Genomic DNA, 20,134 nt, shown 5'->3' with positions numbered 1-20,134 from the left:
GTTGAGTACCTTATTTGCTTTTTCATACCTTATTTGTCTGAAGAGACCTTTGTCATTAAGGAGAAGTTTTTTCTTTATATATTACATTGTCTACACGCAAATGTGAAAATAATGGTGCGCTGTGTTTTCTGTGGATCTAGAACACTTGATCAGGTTTTTGTGATGTCTGTTAACTTATTATCATTATTAATTTATTTATCATGGCTGTAGCTGTCTGATCTTAGGTTCCACACTTCCTAGCATTCCCTTTGCTGCAGGCTGAGCCCATCCAGCTGGTAGGATGGCTTCTTCCACTTGGGAAGCACCTTGTACCAGGAAGGCACCTGGCACGAGTGGTGTTGGGAAAGAGAGGATGAGCCATGCCTATGCTGCAGCCCTATTGCATGAGCAGAGGCCTTATAGACGTTGGGTTTGTGTCAGGAAGGTCCCTTTGCTCTGTCATTGTCATCGTTTTGGCTGGCCAGAGTCTTATGTCTAGAGAGTTGTCTGGTAAAGGGAAGAGAACTGCTTAATTTTTGCCCTGGATCCAAGTGAAATTTAAAAAGACAAATAAGTAATTCTACCAGTGTTATCACCTTCTGTTGTCCTCTGAAGAGGAATTAAATATAGATGTGAGATGCCATTTCTAAAGGCCTTGCTTCGCGTTCTCTTCAGCCATTTTGTAGCTGTGTGGTTTAGAAGTCCACAAGCTTCATCACACGACTGGGTTGCATGACAAGCAGCTACAGCTTCTTTTGTTGTTTTTTTTTTTTAAGCTAGAACTTCAAGGAGGTGATACTCGATTTACAAATATGAGTGAGAACAATTCCTTCAAACTAAAAATACAACACATTATTTCAGTTCCTGGGTGTGCAAAGCAATGCATTTGTTGCCCTTTTTCAGTGTGAAGGTAAAGTGTGCAGCGTTCATTTATAGACCACAGCACCACAGAAACACTTTCAAGTAATTTCTTCAGAGCTGGTAGTTGAAAGCTTTGGAGAAATTTTTGATTTGATTTCTATGTTTAAGTGGAGCTCTGAATTCTTAAGCTCTGGAGTACTGTACCCATTTCCCTTTTGAAAGCCTTCTAGCAGAGAGGGGCAGGGAGTTAACGCGATTAACACAATCCTGCGTTGACTTGGGATCTCCCAGCCAATTGTTTCTACTCTTCAGTTCCGTTTTCTCTGGTGTTCGCTCCAGGTTTTGCTCCAGAAGGAACCGCACAAGTAGGGTGTTAAGGTGGCTATGAGACACACACACTGAGGAAGAGAATGCCTTGATTTTACGTGAGGTGATATAAATGATTGCTTTCCTAAGTAGTAAAGCTAGCTGCTGGTACCTTTTTTTTTTTTCATTTTATGTAATTCTCAGATTGTACTTGAGTCAGAAGAGGGATGTGAGGAAGCAGAGCGTCAGTTCTGTACAGCAGGATGGGGCTGTTGGTTTGCCATGTCCTCATCTTGAGAGCTTTTCATACTTTGGAGCGGCGGGTTGTGTATCTCAGCAGGGCAAGAGCTGAGAACCGATTACTGTAGTGCAGCGTGAGTTATATTCACAATTTTCTTTAGGTACAGGGGGCAGGAGAAACATTCTTAATTCAAGAGAGTAAGGGTGAAGTGGAAGCGTTGGCTTCCCAAAACTGACCATGGCTGAGGATCCTGACAGCTTTAAGCAGCAGATCAAGGCTAAGCAGGTTGCTTGCATTCCTCTGCGTGACCTCTTCATTCCTACAGTACATCTGTTTGAGGGGCCACAGCAGGGTCAGAGAACTTCTCTAGGTTTAAAATGTCCTTTGTCACAATTGCGGGTTGACTTTGCTATCCATCAGCAGTCCAGTCTTCAATGTAGCTGTGAGCACCTATAGCAACTCAATGGAGAATGGTGGGAGGCAGGCAGCTGCTAGGACAGTTTTGCTGCTTAAACAGGGATCTGTAAATCTGCAGCCTCAGAGGTGGTTGTTGAAGGGATCGTTTGTGAAGGGCCTTTACCATTACAGCCAGCAGCTTGTGAATGTTTTAGCAAAACAAGAATGTAAACCAGCACTTATTTAAAGTGCAGTGCACTGCAGAGGAACCCTTGTCCCGAAGCGATTCTTAACAGCACTGCTAAATGGATTATTCATTTCCATTCCCTCCCAGCTGGGTGTGATGCCAGGTTTCCAAACAGCACAGAGATGTATCCGTTGTGTCCTGAGAGGATGGTGTGCCCCAGTGGTGTCATTGGAGGGGAGAGGACGAGATGTTTTGGTCATCTTCTATTGCCAGGCTGTCCCTGAGCAGCTTCTGACCAGGTCGGAGCCACCTGTTTGTATAGGCTTGTTCATTAGAGAAATACCTGTTGTAAAAGAGAGCTCTTCAAGAAAAGTGCCGATACGTTCTTTTGTATTTAGTTAATTCTTCTGAGAAGACTGGATTTAGAGTGCCTAACACATGGTGCTCCAAAGAGTTGGTGTTTCTTTCCATGTGAAGTAAAAAAAATAACAGCTAGGTTAACATTTGGCCAGTTTGCTTTTCTCTGTACTGCAACCACCTGTCATAGTATGTAGTGAAAAATTGAGCACAGAGACCTTTGAGCAAAGAATGAGAGGAAATGACAGTAGCTATTCAATGAGGCAATTAAAGATAATCATTTGAATTGGGTTAGCACATCATTACCGTTTTTATTTTAATGGTCACCCCTTCTTTTATTTTGATTTTGTTTTCCCATCTTCAGAGTTCCAGACTGATGTGTAGAATGATATTTTCCCATTGCTTCAAGCTGACAAGCTGGGTCGGTACCCAGATCTCTGCTAGGGGTGGCTTTCATTCCCTTACCTCCTTACAGCGAGCGCTTGGCACGGCGATGCGCCTGCAGCAGCTTTCTCATCACTTGTGTTTTCAGTAGAAATCACTCATTGCTGCTTCTGATGAGGTGTGTTGGTGCCAGTGAGGGACGTGGCACTGAGGTGCCTGTTGGTTTGGGTACTTCACACAACTCCTAACCTTGAAACGGGATATTTTCTCAAAAGCCCCTTGAGCCCTGAGTTACAACTAAGGTGATGCTTTCTGCCATAACTGCCATGATTAACGCTTTTAAAATAGCTGCCAGCATCCTGTCTGAGGGGTGCTGGATTTCCGTGTTTTCCTCACACGGAATACTGAAGCAAATCATCAGGATGTGAAGCAGTTGTGAGTGACTGAAATATTTATAAATCTAAGTGCAGGTTAGAAACGATCAGCCCTTCAAATAGAAACCCACTTACAGCTACATCCTACAGTTGTTTTCTTTAAGTATTTTTAACTTATGCTCTTGTTCTCTGAAAGGTATTTTGAGAAGTTTCATCAACGTAATTGCTTGGACTCTTCTCAAGTCTCTTCCCCTGGTAGCAGATGCCCGTCTGTTTCCTGTCTTTGGTTTTAGTTTGCCTTTTCTGCTGTGCTGAGGATGACTGTACAACACTATTTTCAAAATTGCAGCTTGTTTGTTTCTTTTTACCGTTAATAAGTGATCAGGAAAGTACAGCAAACCCCTTGAAAGAAAAAACAAAAAGCAAACAAGACGGACTGTATGTTACAGCCATAAAACACTCAAAATAAAATTAGCCTCATGATGAAAAAATATCTCAAATTCTTCTCAGAAGAAGCTGCAGACTGCTCACTGATACAGTGGTGCAGATCATGCAGACAGCAGTTCATGTTTGCCTGGAGTGAATAATGTTCCTTTGGTCTCTGACAGCGGCGAGGACGTGATGAGTAGTTTATGAGATACTCCACGTTGGACATTTACTCCATCCCTGGGTGCTTGCAGCTGGGAAACCAGGTATCAGCTTAATGTGCCTTGCTGTCTGCTACTAAAATGAGAAAAAGAAATACGAAGAGTTTAAAATGTGTCTGTCATAGAAAATTTCAGTGTAAGCCAGTGAGAGATGCTGCCATCTCTCCAAATAGGTGATCTACTATGGGAGATAGTAGACTACAGTAGGAGAGGTGGCATTGCTCATTTCTGTGCTTGACACAGAGCATTTTGTCCCCAGGTTTGTACACCTGGAGCACACTGTCTCCTTGGAAGCTCAGGTGGATAAATGAGTTGTACCTGTGGGTGCACCCTGCTTCTCTTCTGTGATTTCCAGTGGGCAGTGGTCAGGAAGTTTGTCATCATTCTCTATTTTGGCTTCAGGTGTCTGAGTAGGACAACAGTGGTACCTTTTCTCACAAGGCAGTTATGTTCCACATAGCTGGAGAAGTCACCTCATATTGCAACTTTCTGGGGCCAAGTGAGGACTGAGCGAGGTGCTCCTTGGTGTGTCGCACAGCAGTGCAGCACTCACAAGCCTGTAAGTGTGCCGAAAGGAGATGTTCTAACACTTGGAATCGTCTGAATCCTCTTTCAGTAAATTCCTTGAGGTGATAATTTCAGGTCATTGCAGCGTTTCAATGAGCGGGTGATACAGCTTTAACGTTCAATCTTCTACATTTATTCTCAATCAATGCTTCTCTTTTTTCCTTTATTTTAATTATAAATAATTCTAAAGGAACAGTGGTGAACACCTTAGAGGTGAAGAGGATATTAGATAAAATAAACTGTTCAGCAGACTTGCCTCAAATCTTTCCAGTAACCTTGTTTAATCGTCCCCTTGCCCTTTTTAAGCAGTCCTTTGTTGTAGCCTTAGTCTTTTTTGAGGATGTAGATACTAATGTGGGGTTGTGTCAGTGTGTTTGACCTCTCTGGAGCCCTTAACATTTTTCCTGGTTATCCTTGGAGGCTGTGCATGCAAATGAATGACTCCTGTGCTTATTAACTTGGCTTTGAATGTTGACTCAGGGATATGAGCAAGCTTGGGAGCAGTGAGAAAAGAATATTCCAGGGCAAACTTGACTAGGTTATTCTGTGCTTTCTTTCCATCCCCTGCTACATGCAGATGGGGGGTAGTGTTATTTAGTCTTAGAAAGAAGAAATTTTCTGTGTATTCATCTCTCATTGCAAACAGATGTGGGACTTCAGTGCACTCCATAAAAGCCTACATTCACTTTTTTGTTAGTCTGTAGGGTTGTCTCCATTGCTATGTTACCTCAGGCTATAATAAGTACTGTCTTGAGCCAAATTTCCGTCCATATTCACTTCTAGCTCAGACTAAACCAAGTCTCAAATGTCATTTTGCTGCCCAGAGAGGGCATTGTGGCTGGCAGGGGATTGCTCAAGGTTAAGCACACTGACCCTGGTCATGCAGGGATGGGATGGCTCGAGTTACAGTCAGTCACCAGTTGTTGGTTGAAGCTCCCTGTGCACAGCAGTACTTCTTTCCCTGGCCAGCCTGCGCTTCCTCTGCCTGATAAGCAAAAGGACATGCTGCATCTTGGGGTGGGGATGTGAGCGAGTCCAGAGTCGAACCAGCAGAAAGAGGCACGTGGATCATACCTAATGAGATCAATCCCAAGCAAAGGTAAAGTTGTCTTGCCTTTATGTATTACTTGCAAGGGAGCGCAGCCAGCTCTCGCATTGCTGTTGGATGCTGAAGTAGTCAGTAGTATTGATCGACAGTGTCCTGCTGATCTCAGCTAAAGGAAAATCCTTTTGCAGTGAAATGTGGATAGACAGCAGTTATCTTGTCTTCCAGGAGTAACTGGAAATAGCAAAGTGTTTGTCGTGGTAGGAAAGTGAGGCTGAATAGCTGTGTGTTTGGTGTATCGTTACTGTGCAGTGTCCTGTTGTAATGGACAAAGGCTTTTTTTTTCTCAGCACACCTAAAGCAGGGCCCACAGAACACACTGCAGTTCATAGGATGATGGAGTCCTTTTGTAAATGTAGGGATTCAGTTTAAGCTCAACACAATTTCTCCAGTCTGAATGGCAACTTCTGTTTGTGAACAACAGAGCGGGGTTTTACCCCAGCGGTTGCTACACTGTGCTTTGTGGTGACCTTTGTGCTGCATCGTGGTCAAACATCCATGAGTTCTGCTTCGGAAGGAGACTTACACAAGTCTGTATCAGGAGAGCAGAGCAAGAACTTGGTGTAAGACCTTGTTGGCAAGAAAAACCTCCAGCAGTTGTATAACATGCCGTTAATAACCTCCCATCTAGTATTCTATTTTAACTGCTTTAGTTATAGGATTTTGTCTGGGTGAGTGCTAAGTGTTCCCTGCTGGCAGAGTACTTAGAAATTCAGTGGTTGTAAAGGCAGTGACAACTTTTGTGACTGAGTACTGCTTCTGTGCATCTTCGCACTGAACAGTAACCTGCTCCCATTGCCTGCTTAGCTGTCTGCAAGGGGATGTGATTGGGATACTTTTACCCTAGCACCACTTCACCCCCCTTTAAAGAAAGTGGGTAATGGAGAACAGCAAATGCAAATGAAGAGGGTATACAAAGGAGCTCTTTTACCAAAAAATAAAAATCTGGTTATCCAAGAAGCCTGTCTAGACAGACATCCATTTTAATGAAATGCAAAGCAGGACAGTGCATGAATACTTCATTAGTAAAAAAGACTTGTCATCTTTGAACCCTGATATAATATTTCGTGGAAGCTGTTACCTTCTTGCAATATTAGATCCAAGTTTTAGGGAGTGCTAGAGAAGTGGCAGAACATATGGTATTGTTAATATGACAGCTACTGAGCAGTAATGCATAATTGACTTTCGCTATCCAGCCTCGTTTGGATAAATACTCACTGGTGAACCTGTTCTAGAGTTCTTATCACAGCAAAAATCTGCACAGAAAGGGAAATGGAAACTTACTGTAAATGATGCTGTAACCAGGTGACTGGTTAACCAGCCTCTGATGCCACGGCTGTGGTTAATGGTCACAGTCTTTTTGCATTGTTTAGTTAGTAGCATAGGTGAGTGTGAGATTCTGGAAGTTCACTGCAGACAGTGCATGCAGCACCCTGCATCCTCCTCTAGTGTCAGTTGCAGGCCAGATGCAGTTGCTGCCCTGTCTACCTGTTAAGATTTGAGCTGAAATGATGCTGTCTGATTGTTAGAATTGACAAAAACAACCTATATGGGATCAGCTCAGTCTGTGTTGTGTAGAGTTTGCAGTAGCTGGTGTGTGTGTGCCCCACTCAGGGTGAAATACAGTCGAATGGCTTGGTGCTGCTCTGAGTGTCATTGAGGTGTCTTAGCCTGTGGCTGGGGTTTGAGCCCCCTGATGGTTCTCAGGGCAGGACCTGGCAGGAGGTGCTCCAAGTTGTGCTCCCAGTGGCTGACTGAAGAAAAGTGGATTGCTTATCTGATTTCTGTATTTCAGAAGGCAGTGTTAATTATCTTTCACCTTCAGCCCAGTTAATCAATGCTAATGAATTTCAAAAGAAACACCACTGCACCTTCCATTCTCACTCCCTCCCCCCCCTCAAAAATACAGCCCAGTACAAAAAGGTTTTTGACAGATGCGGGTAGCAATGACATGCAGACAAGTTGGCTTTGATTTGCAACGCATGCAGGGGGTGTACCTCAGATTGGGTAATGATGGCACATCCCTCTTCTCCAGCACAAATCTCATCCCATTGCCTCTCAGTTCCTTTGGCAGAGCAGCGTTCACAAAATACCATTGCAGGGCACAAGCGCTGCACTTTGCGGTGCTGCTGCCCTCTTGTTCCTGCAGGTACCTGGTGCTGCTGATGTGGTGATCGTGGTTTGGGTTTTCTCCTGTGTGCCAACTTGCAGATTAGGAGTGGTTTCCTGATGAGACCTCCAGCTCGGTTCCAATCCCTGCCTTCAACATGCACCCCTATCCTGGCTGGATGCTCAGGTGGAGATTTGCTGTTCATTAGCATCATTCGATAAGAAGGGGCCTCAAGAGGCTGTCCAGTGCAGTGCTGTGCTGCAGGCACGTGCAGGTGTTTGCTTTGCCAAGCTCCTCAGCTGGCTGCACGCACAGTATTTTCAGTGATCTCAGAGCCTAGGTGAGCTCTGCTTTCTGGAGAACATCCAAGTGTGGGTATGGGCACAGAGCAGCCACGAGCTAATCCTCCTGCCAAGGAATGGGAAGAGATGTTACAAAGGCAGTAGCAGAATGCCCACGTCCTCCTCCTTCCCCTTGCTCTGCTGTCCCAAGTGCCGTTCATGCTGCCTGTGGCAATCTCCTGGCTCTGGGAGCAGCAGTGCTGCAGAGCTGAGCCAGACCGATGATGGTCTCCTAATGGAGCAGCTCTTTTCCACTGAACTTGAAACAATATTTCTTAGCTCTTATCAATTATTATCTACAAAACCCATTCTTTAAGGTGGTGAAGTTCTTCGGAATAAAAGAGGCTGAAGAGGAGAGCAGAGCTGCGTGGGGTGAGTGCTCGTGCTGTCCCTTTGCAGGGAGTGTGGAGCATGGTTTTGTATGGTAGCCTTAGGGTAGCTGAAGTTTGCATAGCCTATGGAAGCATGGTAGGAGGAGACCAGGGAGGGCACTTGTCTGTGTGCCTTGTTATGAAACGCTTCATCCGCACCGTCAATGATGAGTGCAGGTTTGTTGTTCTCCATACGTGATGCAAGGCGCAGCTTCCACAGAGCTCCCACACAGCGCCCTCCAGAAAATGGAAAAGCTGCTGTTATTAACTGCAGCACCAATCTGTTGTCAGCTGCCCATGGTTGTTAAGTTACATGGGCTTTCCTGTGGACTTTTGCTTTTTTTTTCTTTTTAACTCCGTTCAGTTGGCAGTGGTTGTAGGTGAGCTAGAACAGAGCTCTGCATGTTTGCACTTGTTTGTCTCGACCCTGTTCTCTTACTGAGCAGTCACCACCGCTCATGCATGCTGTTGACAGCAGTGCACTTTTTTTTCCTTGTAAGTTTCTGTGTTTCCCAGCCATGACCTGGAATCAGCTGCTAATGAAGATGAAGAGAAAGCTCAGCTTCTTTGCCTGGCTTAATCATCACTCTCCAAGAATTGTACTGTAGCATCCAGAATAGAACCCACTTGTTTTCTGATGCTTGTAACGAGTTTTCATGCATTTGTGACCTATAATTGGATACAACCAGTAGAATACAGGTGAGAAATCTGCTCTTGCCAATTTGTTGAGCAATCCAAGCTCAGCTTGGTTTTGGAATGGAGTTTTTTTTTCAGTAAGAAAAACAAATGAACCAGCTGTTCCTTGGGCGAATGTGTTATACACAGACACTGAAGCTCCTTAAATAGGTATTCTCATTGCAGTGCTAGATTTTGTTTTGTGTTGGTTTAATTCCTCTTCCCTGCAGCAAGTCTGACTGAGGAAGGTGAAGAGGAAAAATCTGCTCAGTTTTTAGGGTTGGGGCATTTCTGAGAAACACTCCTCAAAGTGCTTAAGATCTTAGAGAAATGAAAGATCCTTTAGGAACAGAAGACAGGAAATTCAGCTTTTTTCTGAGGGGAGAATAGTATGCAGCTTTTAAGCAGTGGCATCAAAATGCGTTAAGGCTTTCCACGTTTCTGAATGAATGTGATCATGTCAGCTAATTTCAGTAACACTTGAAAAAGTCTGGATTTGTGCTGTGTGGGTCTGTTAAAGTGCTGATGTGTGGATGTGTGTCCAAGTTCTGAGCTGCTTGGGGATGGAGCAGTGTCCCAGCCTGTCCTCTTCCAGAAAAACATCCACGTACTGATCATCTCAGGAAAGCAACCTTTTACAGCCTGCAAAGCAATTTGTTTAGGAATGTTCCAGTTCCATGTGCTGGAGGATCACATTTGCTCACTTTTCTGCCCAAAACTATCAGGCTGTCTCCTACCTGGGTGGCAACCAACAAGAACCTCTGTCTTGTGATTCTTTCCAGAGTTCCCCAGTCTCCAAGTTTATATTACTTTGAAATACAAATATAAAAATAAATTAAAATATATATATATACTTCACTGTGTTTCTAGCATTGGAGAGGCTTATGGTTTTAGTGCATTTTTTGCTACTTTTTATCAATGGCTTTGCTCAAAAGCAGTTCTTCATATTGCTGTCTGGGTACTCTGTGCAGAAGTTTATTGAAGTCATGCTAGCATCTGGAGAGCTGTTCAGATATTTGAGTATTCCTTGAGTATTTACAGTGTCAATACGCTTGCTCTGTCCTCTCCTGGCTGTTGCTGTAAAACCCTTCTGGAACAGTGATCTTTCACATGAGCAGCGATCACTTCTCTTCCTCCTGAGGGAGCTGCATCCTTCCTGCGCTGTAACTGGCTGCTGGGGGCCCTTGTTGCCTGGGTAACAGGGAAACCTTAAAAAATACATATTCTTTTACATTCTCTCTGTGTTCTCACGAGAACTCAACATTCTTTTCTGTGTCCCTTTGTGCTGAACAACTTCAGTAGCCCAAGCTGGTGCGTTATGCAGGAGGGCTCAGAACGTTTCTGACTTGCAACAGTGGCATTGCTGGGGGGCTGCAGCTCAGGTGTTTGCTTGCTGTGCTCCGTGCCGGGCTCACTGCATGGTCTGGGTGGGAGCTCTGCCTGGCTGCAGCAATGTTAGCACTCCTGCGGGCAGCACACTCGCCTTCTCATCCCCTCTCTGACAATTTGCATTTGCAAGCATTGCTTAAAATAGCTCCAAACTCACCGTGCCTTCTGGTAAATGCATTCAGCCTTCTCTTAGCTTTTGGACTCCAACCAACGTGACGCTTCTTCGCACTCTGCCTTGGAGCCATTTACAACATTTTAAGGGTTGTCAGTGGAGCCTGACCCTCTCCAAAAGTCACTGCCAAAAGCCTCACAACCGCGGAGCTGTGCCTGTCCCACTCGGCTCCTGCAGGTGGGACTGACGTAGGTGCACAGCCATAAAATGAAGGCTCTGCTTGCAGTGGACTGATTCTGTGCCTTAATCCATGTGTCCACATCCTGCTCCATGTTTTGAATGTGATATGGCTCAAGAGTCTGGAGTATTTTTACCGACAAGAAAGAAAGGATGGGTATTTGTTGGCCAGGTTTGTGGTAGCTTGTGACATTAGCAATTTGTCGTAGGCTGGTGGTCAGCCTGGGATAGCCCCAGCCAAGGCCGTGCATGAGCTGGTGGGGGGCAGCTGGCCCACAGCAGGGATTGAAGCTGGGTGATCTCTGAGGTCCCTTCTGACCCAACCCATTCTATGAGGCTATGCTTCTGTGGTAGGGCTGTGCAGTTTTTATTGCAAGAGGTTTCCTCTACGGTGTCTTGAAGAACAAGAAAAACAAACCTAAAAACACACGCCCACACCTCCAAGCTGGCTGCTCTTTAATAGGATTTTTTATAATATGACTTATCTGATGATGATTAAGCAATCGAATGTTTATAGCATATGCTTTGACCTTGATGTTAGTTCAGCTGGGCAAGGATATAAACGATGAATAAATTCCACAGCAAGCTTATCCCATTGTGTTTGAAATCAGCTCTTGGATATACTTCTCTAAAACAGGGACACTCTCGTTGAAATGCATGGCTTTTAAAGAACGATACAATTTTAGCTGCAGTAGCTAAATTTAAAAACTGTTGGGGTTTGGCTCTTTCTCTTTTTTTCTCTCAGCAGCAAACTGTCTGCTTGTTTCTGTGAGCCGCCATCCAGAATTTAGCGCTGCGCCATTTACGAAATTGATGAGGTGTACAGAATGAAAGGAACACTTTAAAGCTGAAGGCTGAGGACTTCAGCACTCACTACATCAATCACACACAAAGCGTCCTGAAAGCTCTGGAGCCAATACAGTTTTGATCAAGCTGGTTTGCTCGGAGATTCATAAATGATACAAGACTGCACTGAGTGCCATGTTTCTCTGAATTTCCTTTTCTTTTTGCTTTGTTTTCTCAATAAATACCACAGCACGGCAGTCTTGCAGCTACTGGTACAAGCAGAAAGTCCCCAGAAGTGGCTGATACTTCAGCCAAACGTTTCCTCTGTGTGTTTTCATCAACAAAAAAAAAGCGGGGGGCCCATCTGTCTAAAAGACAGCACATATCCAGCATGAGAGTCACAGCATATCCCCAAGTTAAATGTCAGAGTGCGCTCATTTTGCTGATCAAACAGCAAAGTTTAAGGGAACCCACTGTCAACATGAAGAAGCCTCCAGCCAGAAAAAAAAAAAAAGCAGCCATCATTTCTAACAAGGAGCAGTTGGGTGTTTGTTGTGTGCAGGAGTGCGGAGTCAAAGCGTTTCTTTAACTATTCTGTAGCTCAGGGACTTGGCTTCCCTTCAAAGGCTCCAACTACAAAAGGATGGATAATGTTGCAAGTGAATGTGCCCCCTCTAGGGGCAGAAATGTGGAAATTCGCTGGAGCAGGTAAACCCAAGGCACTGGAGAGGCATTTCCTTGGAGTGGGAATATCTGTTTTATTTTTAACGCCACGGAGAAGGGATTTCTGTTGTGGTGGGGATGCAGTTCCCTTGGCATCTCGCTTCCCTGGCTCGCTGCAGGCGGTGACGTGTGCTGTGCGTAGCAGGGCTCGTTTCTTGGCTTCTGACACTGCAATCGTAGGATGTTACAAAAACGTGCTGCTGTTTTTCCAAGGTAGCTCTTGAAATGCCTTTGCACAGGGTGTGTTTCATACTGCGTTTAACATTTATCCGCTTGTGGTTATTAGTTCTGCAAGAGTCGTAGGTTCTTGAGCTGTTTAGCGTGAGTGCTGTGACCAGTAGGGAAGGATGTGCTGTATGCAAGGCAGCATAGCTGTCTTTTATAGCAACAGCCAGGTTATCCTGGGGAACCTCTCAGGAGTCTGAGGAGATGGAAATGACTCCTGACACTACAGGGATGTGGGACTGCTTTAAATCTGCTCTGGTTCCTTGTGTGCCACATGTCACTGCTCCAGTAATGACACCCTGCTCCATTTGGAAATGCAGAATTGTCCAGCTTGGGTGCCTGTGTTTGTTTTCTCTGGCAGTGAGCACTAAAACATAGAGCCTATATGAAACCATTTCAGCTATTTCTGCATGTTTGAGAAGTTACAAAGTCTTTTTTTTTTTTTTTTAACATAGTGGTCTTTTGCCTCCAGGCTTCACCATTTTGTCTTTTCGTAACTCATGTTTGGGATCATGTAATTCATCCCAGTAGTATTTTCTGCAAGGATGCATGCCCTAAATACCAGGCTGTGCTGCCAGTGAAGCGCCCTTCTACATGGTTCATGTAGGGTATGGCTCCATCTCATTCTTCTTGCTGCTCCTAAAGTTTATCAGCTCTGTCTGAAGGGTTGGGTGCATTTGGGGGACTGCTTCAATTCAACCCCAAGTTTCCATGTGGAGACAAGATGCCATAACAGTGGGGTTAGCGCTCCCAAGTGTCACTGCTTCCGTTTTAAACGTGAACCACATCCACACTCACTGTTTCCTGTTCTCTTACCCCTCAAGGTGCTCTTACAGAGTGTTACGATGAACTGGGCAACCGGTACCAGCTCCCCGTCTACTGCCTCGCTCCGCCCATCAACATGATCGAGGAGAAGGGCGACCTGGAGACTCTGGACATCCCTGACCCACCGCCCAACTCAGGGCACGAATGCCAGCTCCGTTTGCGCCTGTCCACAGGCAAAGACCTCAAACTCGTGGTCCGCAGCATGGACACGGTGTACCACATGAAGAGGCGGCTGCACGCAGTGGAGGGAGTGGAGCCCGGCAGCCAACGCTGGTTCTTTTCGGGCCGGCCGCTCGCAGACAAAATGAAACTGGAGGAGCTGAAAATCCCAAAGGACTACGTGGTGCAAGTCATTGTGAGCCAGCCCTTAGCAAACCCGACCCCGGTGGAAAACTGATTTCTGCTTGTTTATCGATTCTCCTTCTTTCCCTCTCTGTCGTGGGACTGGTTTTCACTGCCCTGTCTTCTTTCGTTTTGTCCTGCTAATGGATTGGTTCCAAGAATTGACCAGCAAAAATTCCATCTGTGATGGAGATCTGCAAAAACAAAACATAAAAATGTAAACTGGCCTTTGGGGTTTGCCTGATCTCATATTTAACACAGCAGCAAGCAGCAAAGGGTGAGGGTGAAGGAAGGAGTGGGAAGGGAAAAGGGAGGGCATGCAAAGAGGGAGGGGCGAGGTCATCTTTCACTTAAACAATAAAAGCATGTAATGATCCTTAAAACTGTAGGTGGTGTCCTGATCCACGGAACACGAGTAAGAGAGCACTTTTATTTAAAAAAATAAAAAATGGATATTTCATATCAGCACCACCTACAGTTCTCAAGAGTTGCAGCTGCCCTGAGTAGGTCCCACTGTGTTGTGGAGATCTTGCTGGCTAACCCGAGGCACGTCGGGGTGCTGCCGAGGCATCGCCAGTCCTGGGCAGGGAGCAGGGCTGGGGCTCAGTCCGTCCTTCTGGCAGCTCCTGCCGTGCTCAGCCCATGCAATTGTACATTCCGAGGTGGCAATGCAGTCCTGTGCCATTGCTGGTGCCAGCGCTGGGGAGGCAGCCTGCTGGGGCCTTAGGCAATAACTTTGTGAAAGTATACTCTCATGTACTGTACTGTAAACCTACGAGACTGACTTTGCCTGAAGTTTACCTGCTGACTGGCACCTGGGTGTGTGCCTGCCGCAGTACTGTATAGCACTCAGAGCATTAAAACAGACTTTGAACAAGCTGGCTAGGAGGAGTGGTGAGCTGGTCTGCAGTTAAGGATGAGGTGCATGACTGTTGTCTGGTGGCACTGGTGTGCCCACTGCAATAGGTTAAGTGCAGTTACACCCAAATGCAATGAATTGCAGCCTCCCCTGCTCCGTTCTGGAGGGCTCCGTGTGGAAAATGGTAAGAACATAAAAGCACACAAGTTTTAGCTTTTCCTGTGTCATTTGAAGCAGCAGTCATTCTCAATCTGGAAATATCCTCTCTAAAACACAGCAGCAGCCCAGAGTGTGGCTGTGGTGTCCAATCAACAATACTTTCTCTTCAGAATGTAAGAGGAGTCCTTGTGACAAATGACAAATCCTTTTCTAGTCTCAAAAACGTGAATCAGACAAACATATCTGGGGGGGAAGAACCTGATCATCGGTTACCTCGGGTAGAGATGTGCTCTGTTCCTCAGACTTGTCTGGCAATGCCTTTGCTTGAGATCAAATCCACTGCTCCTTTTAAACTTCATTTCTAGTTTGCTTGTTTTTGCAGCCATCAGTGAAATCATTTCTTCGAAGGTCCGACACACTGGCCAGGTTTGGTTGTTTTTCATGGATTTCTGCCTTCCCATTCTGAATCTGCGATCTGAACCTACGGTTGTCTCAACTCTTAGTCATCTGCTGGTGAAACTGCTGGGTTAGGATTGGCCATTTGAAACCTGATTAATTGCACAGAACGTTGTTTGTCTGGCTGTGAGGGAGTTTCTTGCTCCACAAGTGTCACTGCAGAGCCAGAAGGACCCTGGTACCACATTGCAAGTCTGACCCAACAGGTGGAAGCAGATGCAGGTAGTAGGTGCAGCCAACTTTCACCTCTTGGAAAACAGATCCACGTTTCATCAGTGTATTACTTCTCTATCCCAAAATGGCTTTCATTTTGGTCCCTGTGTTGTACGCTAAGATTTCCTTCAGCTCCTAAAGTCCCAGTTTTGTGCAGGATGATGGAAGTGTAGTGACAGAGCTGTAAAGGAGAATTAGTTCCTTGTTCTCATAAACACCCAAGTGTTCTTCGCTTTTTTGGTTTATTTGTGGTTTTTCTTTTTAAAGATTAAATCAAGGCTGATAAATACTAATCTAGAACAACAGTTTTCTATTGTGGAGTTTTTTATGACAAATATCCTTTCTTACACTGGGGTTTTGCAGCCAAGTCTTTTGCATTCCAGAGGGAAAAATATTTATTTGGTATATAAACAACTCAAATCTCTTTGATTTTTCACTGGTTAAAGGGTGGCTTTGTGCCAGGAAGGCTCTCCTTGTTGTGTAAGGCATAATTGTACATCTTCATATGAACATTCACGTCCCTCCAGTCCTTTCTGGGAAGGGAATTGTGATGGGTGATTAAGAGAGAGCAAAGTTAAAACCAGCGGGACATTTCTGAAACTGTGAACACAACACACTGCTTTTTGAGGGGTACATTTTGGAGGTTTGGTTGTTTGTTTGTTTTTGTTCAGGCAATTGTCACCAGGTACAGCTTTTGAGATTAGACTGCAGGAGCTGGGAGACTTTGTTCTTCCCTTCTTGACCCTTTCAGAATGGCATCAGTTGCATTTTGCTGTACCAGATTATCATGTTTTTTGTTACCTGTTTTTCTGGCAGGGTGGTTTTTTGCACAGTGATGGTCTGAAGGCGGTGTTGTGTGTGAGCTCTGACCAGGACAGAGGACTGGTTGGTGAAGGTGCTCTGTTCTGTGACAGCCTCTCCTCTCTCCTGACCACTAAGCACACAGCCAGAACTGACAGAAATTCAGTAGTAGAAGTGTTTTTACAGGTGGCAGTGAAATCTTTTCATTTCTTCTTTATGAAACGAAGCAAATGTGCTCAGCACCTACCCTGCTGGAAACAAATTTTACAAGATTTACATGAGAAAAGAATTCCAAGTTGCAAATATATATATACATATATATATATATAGTAAAAATCAGTAAGGAATACATATAATAAGGATCAGTAAGGAAAGCATACAGCATGTTGACTAACTTATCCCTTGTATATTCCTGGAGGCTGCAGTGTGCATTGAGAGAACAGTGCCTTCTGTCTGCGGAATGCTTTGTCTTTGAGCTCCAAGATGGTCTGCAGTGCCAGTGCAGGGGACCCTGGATTTGCAAGGAACTCGTGATGGCTCCCTGAGCAGGGCAGAGGGAAGGGCTTGTTCCAGTGCAGAGCAGGGAGGCACGGCTCAAACGAATCCAACCAAACACTGAAACGCCTTTCAGCTCACAGCCCCAGGGAGAAGTGGGACGGGGGCAGGTCTGTGGCTGCTCACAGGGGGAGGACGAGAGGAGCCTGCTGTGCTGCCTCTGTGTTCAGTGGCAGGGAAAAGCTGAGCGGTGAGCTCAGTGCTGCTGGCAGCCTGGGCTGTGCTGGGCTGAGTGGTGCAGCTACTTTGGTGATGCGCACAACCACGAACTGCAGTGCCAGGTGCACACAAGTGAGGAAAAACAAGACTGTTTTTTTGTTAAGCCTGTCAGCCCTTTGTGTCATTCCTGATCAACTCTGGCCGTGAATTGAGCCAGTAGGTGACATTTTTTGCTGTCTGATGTGCTTCAGATTTTTCAACCTCTCTTGTTGCTTCTTCCTGACCCAGAAATGACGAACCAGTAAAAGCCCACGCTCCTGGGCAGCAGAGAGTGCAAAGGACAGAACGCTGCCTGCTGGGAGCTGCAGGACAGAGGGTACTTGCAGCAGGGTGCTCCTGGTTTTCCACAGCCAACTGGCAGCACTCCTGCATGGTGCCCTGCCCCTAAGAGCCCAGTTCACTGCATTGGCTGCTTGTGAGTGGCTGTGTATCGGCATCCTGTACAGCGGACACAGCTGGGAATAACTGCACTATGAATGTTCTTAGTTTTCTGGAAGCCTTTATACTCTGGAGCTTGGAAGATTTATTGATGTGAATCAGCAGTGTAATGAGTTGGGTTTTTAATAGCCACAAAAATGCTGAAAGTAATAGAAACAACACAACAAGTGAACTCAAGGACCAGACAAAGCACAGCTCCTCTTTGCCTTCCACAGCAAGCTCACAGGTTGGCTTGGGGAGGAGAGGATGGGATTCCTTGATGCAACAAGGCAACACGTGCAGTGCGAGTAACAGTAGAGCAGATGGCCAGCTGGCAAAAGCATTGCTGTAGTATGACATGTTTCTGCATATATATCTATTGTTAGTATGTAATGTAAAAACTTCAGTGACACTATTAAAGATCCTAGTTTGTTGCAACGGTGGGATGCTTTTAGCCACAGCATTTTGAAAGCATTTTAGCTGTGTGTTGGCAAACTGAATGCTGTACATTTCTCCATTTCTGTCTTGTTCAGAGACACAAGCAGTAGTGACATTTCCGACTCCTGATCTATATTCTACAAACTCTTTTCTGCATCACTGTAAATACCTTCCAGACTCCCTGCACCTTTTGCAGATCGTGTTAATTTTGGGGAGAGGGAAGGGGGGGGAATGAAGGATTTTTGTTGGCTTTTTCACTACGCTGCTCAGATCTCGTTCTGGTGAAATAAATGGAGGCTCTGTTGGAAAGGGGCTTTTTTCCTTCGCCCTTCTCCACTTCCCCATAAGCCTGATCCCTCCCGGCTGGCAGCTCTTGGGCAGCTTGTGCTCCCTGGGACAGCATGGAGAGGGGTTCTGAGAATGGAGTTACTGCAGAGTTGCTTTGGGGATGAGGGATGAGCTTCCTACGCTCTGCAAACTTGCTTGGACAAAACAAAATGAAAGCCTCACACGCCTGAGATGGTGGTGGTCTGCCTTGCACGTCAACCATTGTAGGAAGCCCTTGAGCTAAACTCAGCAGCTCTGCTTCTGTCTTCTCCCAAAGAAGATGAATGTCCTGCTTTGTATCTGCAGCTACAGCTTCTGTTGGTCACTGACTGTATATACAAGTCTGCCTGCTTGGAGACTGCCATTTTCATAAAGAGTTTCTGACTGCTCTGTTGTGCCGATGGCTCCTCTCTCCCACGCTTCATCCATTCAGTGCTTCGTAGCCGCATGTGTGTGTGTTGCTCTTGTTCATAGGAGATGGAGATGGAGCTCCTTCCATGGCAGACGTGGCACCGAGCCTACAGACGTCAGCAGTCAGAAGATGAGGTGTTCAGCCGGCGGGCTTCGTTCTGTGGACTTTGAGACTTGCCATAAATGTGTCCACTGGACTCCCTGTGGAGGAGTGTGTTCCAGCAGGACCACTTGTTGGGTATTTATCCGGTAGAACTCGTATCTGTACATTTTACAGACGGTAACCATTTGATCAGAGCCATGGGGCAAATAGAGAGCTTAAAATCCTGACTCCTGCCTTAAAACTCTCAGTTCATCTTGAGCTCCAAAAATTCTGCACCTGCCCATCTCAAAGCCCGTTTCCTTAGGAAATTTGAGTCCAGTTAAAGGCTGGAGACAAATTAAAACAAATTTATTCTTAGCTGATGGTTTTATTAGAATAACTAACTGGTCTTGTAATAAAAAGCCTTTTTGTGCCTCTCAAGTCCAGGGAATGTCTAAAAAGTGGAGGTGGCTTTTGAGCAGTGATTGGGATGACAGCATTAGCTGGAGATTTGTAAGACACTTGGCTTTCACACGCCCTGAGCAAGAGACTTAGGTTTGTGTCCTCTCTGCCTCATGGTAATGGCTTTCAAAGATGGCTGGTACCATCAGATTTGTACTTCTTGAATAAATATCTTCATTTTTATGGTAAAACCTTTTGTACGCAGTTTGTTTGTGTGTGCCACGTAACAAGGAAGCATCCGTATGACGCAGGGCACGGTGCTGGAGCTGGCACTGACACGGAGAGCACGTCGTTCCAGCACAGCAAGGACGAGGGAATCCCAGCGATGGGACCTTTCTTATTTTCTCCCCTTGTAATTTTTACAAGGTCTTTTGGAATCAAACACAGGGCTGTGTAAAACAAGCTTTTGAACTTTTTCCCCCCCTCCCTGGCTCATTCGATCGGTGAAGAACTCTCAGCCCACGTAAAGACGCTGGGAACATCAGGTCACTTTCAGTGCATTCTGTGTTTTTGTTGTACCTCTGTTTCCTGGCTGACATATGGCAGTAGTGTGTGCACATTTTGAATCAATGGCAAAGCACAAGTAGGTTGTCTTTAGGTTGTTAAATTATGTGATTTTTTTTTTAACCAAGGGAACGTCTTCTGCCACTGAGAGCAAACCATCGTGACCTTCTCTGAGTTGGAAATGCTGTACAAAATTTCCTGTACTGAAAACAGAAAAAGAGAAATTCTCCTTTTCCTGCATTTAAAAATAAAAGTAATACTGGAAATGCCATGCCTTAAGGAACAAACGCAGCCTTGTTTTTCTTTTTGAGTTTCTGCAGTAGCGTTTTGGATTCTGAATGGGAACCCTACAGCTTTCCCGTGACCTCCTGATAGGGCACAACCCCGTTTGGGGCAGACATCACACAGTAACGCAGCCGAGAGCGGTCACAGCCATGGATTGGCTGCACCCAATGGACTTCATGGTCTTCCCAACCATAATGGTTCTATGCTGGTGTGTGGCAGAGTCCTTTGCCAAGAGGTGTGCCGTCCGTGGGAGTCCAAGGAGGGCAGAGCAGCGCTGTGCCCGGTGGCAGTAACCACCCTGTCACTGCACTCCCTGGTGCGTTGTCTTCATTCAGGTCACCTCCATTAACTGCTGAACGTGTCACAGGGTGTGAATCATTTTTTTGTGGTCTAATGGTAGCACAGC

At 45.5% G+C, this 20,134-nt stretch overlaps 1 protein-coding gene across 2 annotated transcripts in view; it reads left to right on the top strand.

The window, feature by feature from the left end:
- UBTD2 (ubiquitin domain containing 2) overlaps positions 1–19,130 on the top strand; it is a 50,902-nt gene extending 31,772 nt beyond the window's left edge. For both annotated transcript variants that reach the window (XM_052685127.1, XM_052685128.1), the window contains exon 3: positions 13,198–19,130. In XM_052685127.1, the coding sequence (XP_052541087.1) occupies positions 13,198–13,595 (398 nt within the window). In that variant the 3' untranslated portion in view covers positions 13,596–19,130. The remainder of the gene's footprint in view (positions 1–13,197) is intronic.
- The last annotated feature ends 1,004 nt before the right edge of the window (positions 19,131–20,134 follow it).

Source organism: Tympanuchus pallidicinctus, unplaced genomic scaffold, assembly GCF_026119805.1.
Source record: "Tympanuchus pallidicinctus isolate F22 unplaced genomic scaffold, pur_lepc_1.0 scaffold21, whole genome shotgun sequence".
In the NCBI taxonomy this organism is placed as follows: domain Eukaryota; kingdom Metazoa; phylum Chordata; class Aves; order Galliformes; family Phasianidae; genus Tympanuchus; species Tympanuchus pallidicinctus.
Note: the sequence above shows the minus strand (reverse complement) of the source record. Positions and strands in the feature narration are given on the sequence as shown.